The sequence below is a fragment of the Etheostoma spectabile genome, chromosome 18, assembly GCF_008692095.1.
Source record: "Etheostoma spectabile isolate EspeVRDwgs_2016 chromosome 18, UIUC_Espe_1.0, whole genome shotgun sequence".
In the NCBI taxonomy this organism is placed as follows: Eukaryota; Metazoa; Chordata; class Actinopteri; order Perciformes; family Percidae; genus Etheostoma; species Etheostoma spectabile.
This window is the reverse complement of record NC_045750.1, coordinates 26,595,894-26,607,323: the sequence shown is the minus strand read 5'-3', so window position 1 is coordinate 26,607,323 and position 11,430 is coordinate 26,595,894. Positions and strand designations below refer to the sequence as shown.

At 41.8% G+C, this 11,430-nt stretch overlaps 1 protein-coding gene across 5 annotated transcripts in view; it reads right to left on the bottom strand.

Moving 5' to 3' along the window:
- Positions 1-645: 645 nt before the first annotated feature.
- hmbox1b (homeobox containing 1 b) overlaps positions 646-11,430 on the bottom strand; it is a 23,404-nt gene continuing 12,619 nt past the window's right edge. For 2 of the 5 annotated variants that reach the window (XM_032542193.1, XM_032542191.1), the window contains exons 5-11: positions 9,697-9,850; positions 9,361-9,443; positions 8,661-8,756; positions 7,262-7,356; positions 6,144-6,227; positions 1,783-4,281; positions 646-1,595 (exon numbers count right to left, since the gene is read on the bottom strand). In XM_032542193.1, coding sequence (XP_032398084.1) covers positions 4,138-4,281; positions 6,144-6,227; positions 7,262-7,356; positions 8,661-8,756; positions 9,361-9,443; positions 9,697-9,850 — 656 coding nt within the window. In that variant the 3' untranslated portion in view covers positions 646-1,595; positions 1,783-4,137. Of the gene's footprint in view, positions 1,596-1,782; positions 4,282-4,317; positions 4,541-6,143; positions 6,228-7,261; positions 7,357-8,660; positions 8,757-9,360; positions 9,444-9,696; positions 9,851-11,430 lie in introns of those variants that run through there. The other 3 variants (XM_032542192.1, XM_032542194.1, XM_032542195.1) reach the window with 3 other exon arrangements.

Genomic DNA, 11,430 nt, shown 5'->3' with positions numbered 1-11,430 from the left:
TTAGTCTAAATAATTCCTAATTTCTGCTTTTCTAACTCAAACATTAGATTGAATTTCCTATAAAGGAGGTTTATTGACGATAAGGTCCAAAAATAACGAAGTTAGTGTTAGTGTTGAAAATGTCAAAAAAAAAGTGACAAACATCAAAAAAGCGTCGAAGTGTTGAAAAATGTGACAAACACGTAAAAAAAGTTAAAAACATCAATAAAAAAGCCTCAACAAAAGTGTTGATTCTGACGGGAAGACAACACGAGGGTTAGCGGAGTTTGAGACCCACGATGGATCTCAGTTGGCAGACAGAGCACGTCGGTGTCTAAGGTTGGGAGGTCGAGCCTCTTTAACAAATTTAAAAAATATATATATGATAATATATACAGTATATGATGCACAACAAATGAAAAATGTATGGAAACATTAAGTCCAAACTCAACAAATCTATTTTCTTTTTAGCAGAATGGAAAGTGTCCAAGTACGATATCTGGACACTTTCATTTTACAGACGTTACCAAAAGTGCCAGTAGCTGTAAAAACTTCACTGGGAACTACCAAGAACTAGCAATGATCACCCCGGTGGTCTCCTGAAAACCCCGGACCCCGGACTTCCTGCTGCGCAGCAGCTATACTTATTGCAAAGTCGGGTTTTTCCAGAGGTTTGGGTTTCAGTAGCCAAACTTACAGTGACTCAGTCCCCTGGTTCCATCTCTGCCATTTCAGTTTGTTTACAGTTCCAGATATGGAACACATTTCACCAAATCGCATAATTGTTTCTAATAACTTTAATAGTGTGGCAACGGAAGCCTCAAGTCTAGTCATTTATTTTTCGTTGAGTCTCAAGTTATTTATTTTTAAGTCGCAAGCCATCAAAACAGTGACTCGAGTCCAAGTCAGCAAGTCTCAAGAACACACCTCTGGCACCTAGTAACAAATAACGTCATAATAAATGTAATTATTTCTCTAAACCATGTTTTATGAGTTCACAGTTTGCAAGAGGAGGGTCAACATTATGACTACATTTCACTTTGAAGTTTGGTGTGGCAGTGAGAATAGCACATGGTGGTGGCTTCAGTTAAATATGATATGGTGAGAGAGAAGCTGTTCTGAAATGGGGGGGGGGGGGGGGGGGCAATAATATTGTATTGGACGATCAAAGCAAAGCTCGGGGAGGGAAGGTCACATTTTAAGCTTCTTATTCTATAAGGTGCTCAGTTTTCATCTTTCACAAGTAGCTTGACACAGGCGGGGGGGGGGGGGGGGGACGAGCGACTGTTGTTCAGTCAAATAAGGGATGACACAAAGATTTAAAACAGTTAAAAGGATAATGTTAAAATAAGCCAGGAGAAATTAAAAAGCATGATTAATTTAACAATAAAAAGCAGGTTTCATTTCAAAAAACGTCTTTTTTTGTACATTACCATAAAAAAACGAGTATAAATACATATTGTTTTTATCTTTCAACCCTTTTTTGAAACACAGTTCCCAGTACGGAGTCACTGTAATCGCAGAAGCGATTTATTAAAGATTTAAATAGAGCTTTACTAGACTAGAGCCCGGGGCTCATTATTAATGTCCATATTTAACTGTTTAAAACATGAGGACTTACAGTTGTGTTCAAAATAATAGCAGTCCAACATCACTGACCTCATGAATCATATTTTTTGGTAGAAGTGATATTTCTACATAGTAAATAACGTCCTAGTAAGTGCTGCAGAGTCCTAGAAAACCACTCACTTTTTTTTCTTCTTCTTTTTTTTTTAAACACACTGCTATCGTTCTGAACACAACTGTACATGAGAGTTCCTGCTTTGTGGAATAGTTCCCAGTTCTCCGAAACCGTCCCTAAGGCAGGGGTTCCTTCAAAGCAGTAGTCAGACCCTTGGAGGAGTGAGCTTATGTGGGGCCTTGCTGGGACCTAGATGAGAAGATTGATACCACGTCTGTACGCTAAATATCAAGATACAGGGAGGAGACGTTAGCCTAGCTTAGTTTAGCATAGAGACTGGAAGCAAGAGAAAACAGCTCGCCTGCTTCCGCCCAAAAGTCAAAATATCGTTCTACTAGCACCTCAAAAGCTTACGTCTCCTGTAAAAGTATTTCAGTACCAGACCAAAAAATAGTTTGAGCAGGTAAAACCACGACATTTTTAGTATGGCTTCAATAAGAGCAAATATAAAGGGTTAATAGGTGGGCTATAGAGGTGTGAGTAGAAAGCTAATTTTACCTTTGGACAGAGCCAGGCTAGCTGGATCCGGTCTTCATGCTAAGCTAAGCTAAGCTAAGCTCGGCTCTCTCCTTATTCTAGCTTTATATTAAGCATGCAGACATTGCGAGGGTGGTATTCATCTTCTCGTGTCACTACTACTTTACCTGTCTCACTCCAAGGCTAAATTTGTAGAGTAGTACTTGAGAATGAGAAGCTATACCTTGAAAATGGAACACAGCATGATGATCTCCGGTCAAAGATGGTTTTGGAGAAGTTCCACCTGGGGCTAAAAGGAAAGTGGGACATTATTTCCAATATCACCACTTTAAATGTCTTTGATTCCCTTCAAAGTGGTGCTTTTACCTTTGAGGCTATATAGATGAAATAATTACAAAATCATTGCCTCAGAAGTTTGGATATTCTTAACCAGTTCCAGTGTGGATTTGGTCTAAACCGATAGCACTGATATAAAAAAAAAAAAAAAAGAGTAATCTTCTGAATGCACATTCTTGAGGATTATTATATAAAGAGGCAGCGTCACAGAACAAGTAGTAAATAGCTTGGGGGTATTTTATCGTTGTATGTCTGGCTGCTAATACCTATCTCTACCGACACAGGCCTGCTGTAGAGCCAAACCCAACGGACAGCGGCCCGCTGGCTCGAGACGCTTCACTGAGAGGAGAAACAACCTACGGACGCCAAAGGGAGTTCCTGGAAATCGCTTTGGATGAACGTGGTGAACACCATTTTTAGATCAGTGTTAGCTTAGCTTGTTGCTCCGGAGCATCTATTCCTTTGGCATTGATGACATTTAAAACAAAGCACAATTCCCCTTATCAGATTAGCTTAACTTTGCTTGATTATCACATTTACCCTAAATTGATTCTCATAGCCTCAGGTACATAATAGTGTCACTGGGAAGCTAAATCCCAAGGCAAAATGATTGTACATCCAGTCGCCATATGGGCTCAAACTGAACTCAAACCACTGCTGCTGTTGGACATAAACCTCAACACAAATCATTCACATTTTTGATGCATATACTAAAACGTTTCTTGTTTCTTGTAAGGAAGAAAAAAACCCTGCTGTGTACTGCAAAAAGTAAAAAGGTGTAGTCGTCAGTATGAAATTAAGGCTACTTCTTCTTAGCTGACTTTTTAGAGGTTTTCATCCAACAGCAGATCGGCTGTCAGAAAGCAAAAAGCAAAAAGCCACTCCACTGAGGAATGATAACTAGAGAAGATAAAGGACGGTGATGTGACAGTTATTGTCCTTTCAGACCGCCTCGGTGCCACAGAGGGGAAAAAAGGAAACTCTCACCCTCCATCTTTTCATCCATCTTTCCCCAGACAACGGCTGGAGGCTGCTCTTCCGATGAATTGCACAATGAAGAGGGTGAATTTTTGAGGGGTACATTGGTAGGTAGAGTGTGGCTGAGAACCATATATATATATATGTATATATTATATATACAGTACACGTTATTTTTCTGAGGTTGTTGCTGAGGTGAGACAGACTGAGGATTGGCTCAGAAAACCAGGCTGGAAAGGGAAGGAGAGGGGGGGTAAGGAGGAGGAGAGGGAAGAGAAGAGGTGTCCTGTGAGGAGAGAGAGTGTGTTCAGATTCGGAGTTCGTGGGAGACACACGACCCAGACAACGGCCACCGTTTTGGGGGTTAAAGGCCTGGATTGCCCCCCTTTTCTTCGGGGTGGGGGGAATTACCGTTTACATGGATTTTGTGGGAGGAGGGGAGTGTAGGGGGGAAGCACAGAGCGAGACAGAAGGAAGGGGGCAGGGTGAGGGACAGATTCACTGGTTTACTAAGTAGAAAGTATTTTGGTCTCTATTTTATTTTTTTAAGCTCCCCGTTTCACTCCTCCTTCCTTTTCCTCCCTCTCGACTGTGTCATTTCTCTCCATCCAGTTTTCCTGGGCAGTTCATTCATCCTCCAGGGACTCCGTCTTGATGTCGCTGGGCACCCCTCCGGTCCGGGACAGGGCCAAGATGGTGTGGTTGACGGCAGCCATCTCCACAGCCAGAGAGATGGGGTCCTGGTGCTCGCTGTGCGCCGCGCCGTCGTCCTGCGACACCAAGGGGAAAGCAGGGACACCAGAGGTCCAACGGTCAGGGCGGGGAAGTTCAGAATGTGTGCAGTTCAGAAGTGAGGAAGAGGAAGAGAGAGAGAGAGAGAAGTGAATTCCACTTTTGTAGATAGGACTCATTTATATAGCTTAGCAACCGTAACTGGTCATGGCAGGCCTGTCAAGCTCTGGAGTTGGGATGGATACTGTAGTTCTGTGTGTGAGGCTGTAGTAAGTACTGGTAGTGACTTCCTTCAGCCTTCCCCGAAACCAAAAACACAAGAGCAAAAGTGTAGGGAATTAATGAAACATTTTGTGTTTATTGGCTCTGATGTAAACTGTAATCTTTAGCATTTATGGCTAACTAGCTTACTGACTACAGTAGTACCCTAGTGTTATTATCAGGGAGCATTATTTTGCACGGCGTACATGTTACCTTGAAAATGCACATTCACAAACAACATAACCGCGGCGTGGGAGCTGCTCCAGGATGCTATCAGAGTTTCGGGTCATGTTAACGGCTCTGTCCTAATCTTTTTGACTTTGGGAAGTTTACACTCCTGGAACCTCACACTACAGGAGCTCCTGTAACGCCAGAAACACACCGCACGCCCAAGCACTGCGAACAGCACACCCAGGTTTATGGTGATTTTGGCTGCGTTGATGTCTCAGCTGTGTCTACAGCTGGACACGCTATAAGCCACACGGGGAAAGAGACGGACGGACGGACGGACGGACATAGTGACACCCATGGTATTCTTAAAAAATATTCAATACCGGTACCATTTTCAATTCTCTGTACTAAGGAAGCAATTTGGTCAGTGCCTAAAAAGTATTGAATTCGGTACCCAGCCCTACTGATTAAATGTTTCCCTTATACTTATAGAACTAACTTGCTCTACACTGCAATCTTTACAAGAGCAATGTGATTTCATTATTTGGTGGGCGAGGAGGGTGACACAAAACCTGACATTTTCTGAATAGTACACACATTATAAGTCAGCCAACAACGGTGACTTCAACCAACTCATGGAGCCAGCGTTAGCCGACAAAATCAAAAGTAAAAACCGACTACAAAAGTGTCTAGCATGGTCTGAAATCAAGAACACATCGTTCCAAAAAATAGCTGAGGATTTTGAGTGGTAATGTGATATCACTGCGATGACTGTAAACTACATATGCGCTTGATGGGTGCAGCAACAGAAACAAACGGGAGCGAGGCTTAGCACATGTTTAATTGGGACCTGTTCAGTGACTTTACTGCAGGGTTAAGGTTTGTCTGTCTAATAAAGCAAAGGAAAACTCACGCTGCTCTTAAAAGAGTTTTCAAATGATTCCTAGTGGCCAGATAAGTATATTGTGATGTTAGATATATAAACAGAAGGATACAGACTCTGAATCAAAAACTAGTAAATCAAACTTACAATATCTGCTGCAGTGGGTTGTTTTTTTTAATGACTGATGAAAGCAAATTATTTTGGATGCTAACTGAGGTCACAGGAAAGCAGAAAAATGTGTGAGCAACGGCATCAAATCCACTTTTAAGTGACATGCCGCCTGATTACTGTATTCTGACAGCCATTTAAAGACATGATGCAGTCAGCACTCTACACCTCGGTGTGGTTTGATGCGAGTTTTCCTCTGCCTCTTTTTGGACTGCAGTGCAGAGCCGAGCACCCTGCAGCCCCAGCCACAAAGACACGCAGCAACATAACGGCTAAGGTGCTGATCAGAATAGATTGACATGACAGCAAAAACTGAGAAAATAGACAGAGGTTAAAGAGAAAACAAATCCTATCTCCCTAAAAAATACATATGCAGGGTTGTGGTAAACACATTGGCATGTTTGTGTGTGGATGTACCTGTGTTGGCGAGGTGGGCTCCAGCCGGTAAAGGCCAAAGGGTCGGCTGAGAGGTCTCTTATCAAAATAGGGCAGGTCACATGCCTGGAGGGAATAAAAGAATAGCAATTTAGCTAGGTACGATTAAAAATGACTGTACCTCAAGTTTAATTAGAGATTTGAATAAAAGATATTCAGAATGACTTGTAAACGTGGGGGGATTTGTGTATGTGTTGTGATTTCTTTTTTGCGACTCAATACTATTGAATCGCAATAAATGAAAATTGCAACACAAATTGCATCCATGTATCATGAAAGAATCAAATCAGGAGACAAGCATATCGTCCCAGCCCTACTACTTCACCAGGCGACAACAATGCTTGACAGATTAAATAAGCCCTGTGTTCATTACTCAGGTCCAATGGTCAGCTCTAACCGTCTCTTTCCACTTGACCAGATTGCATTTTGTGCAATCAAGAGAAAAGCTAGACGGCTTACACTGAAACACAATCTTCAAGTAGCTTTCTACTAATAATACAGAGTGCTGCTACTTTCAACTGTTCCAGCTTGGTTTCCATTGGTTACAGGGGAAAAGGAGTAGAGAGCAAGCTTTTGTTAATTAATGTGCCTTAAGCAACAGTTGTGAGCAACAATTCTTTACAAAAACACAAGAACTTCACGTGCATTATATATATGGAAAATTATATATTCAGAGATCTGAAGGAAAGCAACAGTTCAAATGTTCTAGCAATTTGTCTTTGTGTGAATTTAAGAAGAGTAACGTGTCAGTGAGGCCATGGGGTCCAACTCCAAACAAACACCACAAGCTGCTCACTTCACCCATTAACACACATTTAACAAAGACAGGGGCACTAAATCATCACATTTGACTGATGACTAAAATATGGAGTGTTGTCCAAGAACCTAATGATCCTGTGGAGGGATGGATGTTAATGCTTGGCAAGAGGCTGATCCATAAAAACAAAAGAAGACACAGTACAATACAAAATGAAGACTTGAGGCTGTAGCACACAGGGAAGTAACCTCTTTCTCTGGAATAAGACCAGTCATTTACAGTACTGTCTGCTAAGTGAATCTGGCTTTATGGGTCTTTGGGGATACCCTTAATCACTCTCTACCTGCTCTGAGAAGTCGTTCCCATCGATGTCGTCGCTGTTGGAGTGTCCCCCTGGACTCTGGACGTCTATCCCATGACTCTCCAGGATTGTGGCTTCTTGGGGGAAGAGGACGGATTAGATTTATGATGGATCACTAATAATATCCTTCATTACACACATTATAGAGCAGTGACTTCCAACCAGGGGTCCATGGAAACATGGTGGGGTAGCCGCACCTGTTTAGGTACACCTGTAAAATGTATTGCAAATGCATACAACAGCAACTCTACACAACTGCTCTGCCATATATTCTACCTCCACCTCCTGGGTATAAAACTGAACTACCACCTAAAAGTAGACTTTATGGAAGAACAGTTTATGGATAAAGGTTGAAAGAGTTAGATAAAAGTAACAGGTTGAAATGGTTAGCTAAATGTAATGGATAAAAAAGTTCTCACCTAACTGTCCTATCAAAATGTAAGGCAAAAGATAATCTAAAAAAAGAAACAGTAAGCTAAAGTAATAGATTAATGTTGATATATTAAGCTAAAAGTAATTTTAAAAAAATAGTTAGCTAACTAGCTAAAAGTAATGGATACAAGGCTGAAATAGTTAGCAAAAAGTAGGGATAACAAGGGGAAACTGCTAAAAGTACTGGCTAAATTCATGAAATTGATAGCTGAAAGTAGAGGATGAACAGTTTAGATAGCAAAACATATTGGACACATTAAAATAGTTAGAAAAAGTAATGGATAAACTGTTGATGGATTGATAGCTTAAAAGCAAATGGTGAAAAAGCTCAAATGAATGGATAAATGGTTGAAAGTTCAGAATTCCGCTATTCCAATGTATGAAATGAAGTATGAAATACAACCTTGACCAAACCAACCTAAACACGGACAATTAAAACTATATAAAATGAACATCTACTTTTATGTCATTTACAATGATAAATAACATCCATAATCAAACAACAGTCAGGTCATCTGACAGGGCTGTAGAGGGTTACAGTGGGGAATGACTCCATAGCTGCATTCTCTGCCCAGTCCTTTGGCTAGCAGGTTAGTGGAGGTTCTATTTTACAAATCTAATTGGCATCTAGGTTAATGCAGGCAGCAAGAGGATATTTTAGAGGATTTTTAATAATTTTGACAGCAGTTGTAGGGACACAGAGGTCATTAAAGATAGCCGGTAATTATAGTGATTAAATTATTTAATGATGAGCCAATCAATGAATTAGAATTTTTTTTTATAATTGCTGTTAAACATGAAATAGTCAAACACAAAGGGTATACAGTATAGAATATACATATATATATATATATATATATATATATATATATAGATAGTAATCAAATGTGCAATGCACTGCAATTTAAAGTCTCAATGGACATTTGAGGTCCCCCCCAAGCTACATTACCAATGTTGGCCCGTCTCTTGATCTCTTTGCGACGGTTGGCGAACCAGTTGTAAACTTTCAGCGAGGTAACCCTTTCCAGATCAGACAGCTTCTTCCCTGAAACAAACCACATGGCAACTGGATCACTCTGTGCCTCTTGTATCACTTACTCACAGTCACAATTATGTCTTGTGTGAATAATTTTTTTTCCCCCCCATCTGTTCCCCTCAAGCTGTAAATTCCTTTTATTTGTGCTTTTATAAACATAATTGTTTCATAACGGGCGCTAAAAAATCTGTTGAAAGAAGATAACTTTTTATTCCGCTGCATAAGGAAGGAGCAGAGCAAACAACAGATGTGACACAGATGTTTGGTCTGTAAAATCCAGACCAAGTCCAAGAAACATTAGACCCAAATTGCCCAAGTCACAAAAGAGCACCAGCAAATATTCACATTTGATCCACATTTTTTGCTAAGTTGTTGCAGATCAATTTATCAATTAATCGAGTCTGCTCTGTAACAAACACTAAATGACGCACTAAATGTATAAAAATCTCAAAGATAGATGCATAGCTGATTACAAAGTGTAGGATCAGTGTGTAGATAGGCACAACTTCCATGGTTTTATTCTGAATATTTGCATTTCATACAGAATTTGAGTGTTGACATTAAGTCCTTCTTACAATGTGGTACACATTGCTGGTTTCTGTGGTTTACCTACCTGGCTTCTGAATAACAGCATTGCAGGCGTTTGCTATCTCCTCCCGTTTGGCCTCATCTGGGTACTGGTTGTCGTTGAAGTAGCTATAAATAGCAGAAGAGTCATATTGATTAAATGAACTTCACTACACAAGAACAATGTCAACAAACTGGAGTTATGTACACTCCACAACCAAGCAGACACTGAGACTTTATGACAAGAGTAACCAGACGTTTCCTCCGACAGGTTCGCAATGTTTCCCCAACTCCGTGTGGAAATAAAAGGAGAGTTATGAAACAAACGTCCATTCATCATCTTTATCCTGCAGCTCTTCATCCTCTTTCACCCTGCGCTCACCTCTCCATCACAGCCAGGCACTCTTTTCTCCAGGTGAAGCGACTTCCTCGACGCAGCCGGAAGGTTCCGGGGGCAGTGGTGATGGGGGGTGGGGTTTGCCTCCACTCCATTTCCTCCAGAGGTAACGGAGCTGGCCGCATGTTCAGAGTGGCACCTGGAGCGGAGGCAGCAGAATCACTGGTAAGTTACAAATTAAGATTTTAGTGAGGAATTAGTCTGGACGACGACAGTTCATTACTGGAAACAACACCAAACTTTGAGCTAGCAAGCTACACGCTACAAGATGGGCCTGCTTGGTTCTTTAGAGGAATGAGTGTAAAGATTTACAAAGAACATGTTAACAGCATTTATCTGGACGTTTTGGGACTGAATGGAGGGGATTACTGTGGACGAAGTAATATTACACAGGGTAATGCACTGGTAAGAGCAAATTACATTTAACCATGTATGCAGGTAAATGTTCCAAATGTTCCACCTAAACAAGTTCCTTCCCATTTTACAGATCCACCGTAGCCACGTCCGGGTCGTAGCGCCGTCCAAGACGACTGTGATTGGTTCAAAGAAATGCAAACAACCCAGTGTTTTTTTTCTTCATTTCCTGCAATGTATGCATGGTGCAGCCAGACCTTACTCTACAGAGCTGTGGAGATAGGTCTGACAATGCAAGACTAGTGTGGAAGAATCAAGCCACAATCAGCCTTAGGGACATTCAGTCTGCAGGTGCATTTGTGGCGTGAAAGTACTAACTGTGCCGCTTAAAGTAAAAAAAAAAAAAGTAAAATATTATTAATGTGTGTAGTGGCTGTTTTGACAGATGAACTCAGCACAGCACACAACAGCCAGGAAGCCCATCCCTTCAGGAAAAGGAATGCTAGAATGTCGCCTTTTGCTATTCTCACAATATATGCAGATTGTAAACGCGACTGAATAGCGCTGACAAAGACTGTGCTGTCTCATCTAGAAACATGACCACAGCAGAAAACAAAACAACACAAAAGCTCTAATTTGCACTAAAACTCATTAAACTAGCCACTTTATAGCCAAGAGCTCTTAGATATATTATGGGGTCTGATTCAGAAGCTCACCCCCAGTATCATAACTTCATCTGACACGGACATTGTGAACGAGGCCTAACGGGGTCGCCCAGCAACAGTCCAGGTAATCAGCAGTGCATGAGCGCGGGATCAGTTTCCTCTGCAGCAGTGATGGAGGCGTGTGTGCAATGGGGCTGGGCCAGGCTGGGCCGGGCTCAGTCTGGCCAGAAATAGCAGAGAGCAGTTTCCACTGCTGTTGGTGTTGGCACGGCTCCACAGACGAACATGACGCAGAGGACAAGGCGTGGGATGTCTGCTGTCTGGGTATAGGAAGAAAGCCTGGAGATCCAGCTCCAAATCCGAAAGATTAAGGGTCTGGCATCGAGTAATGAAAGTCATGGGGGGGGGCACCAAGCGTGCATTTGAAAATCTCACTTCACGATATGGATAACACTACAACCAATCACAACAACACACAGAGTGATGTATCCAGAGCCCCATACACTTAGCTACCAGTGGAGCTAACTGGTCGTCCTCTGTTCAGCTCTCCTCTGGCCCCGCCTACATCAGATACATTGATGTGATTGGTGCAGCTCGCCTCTGGCCCCGCCCATGTCAGATACACCAACGTGATTGGTGCAGCTTGCCTCTGGCCCCGCCTATATCATATACACCAATGTGATTGGTGCAGCTTGCCTCT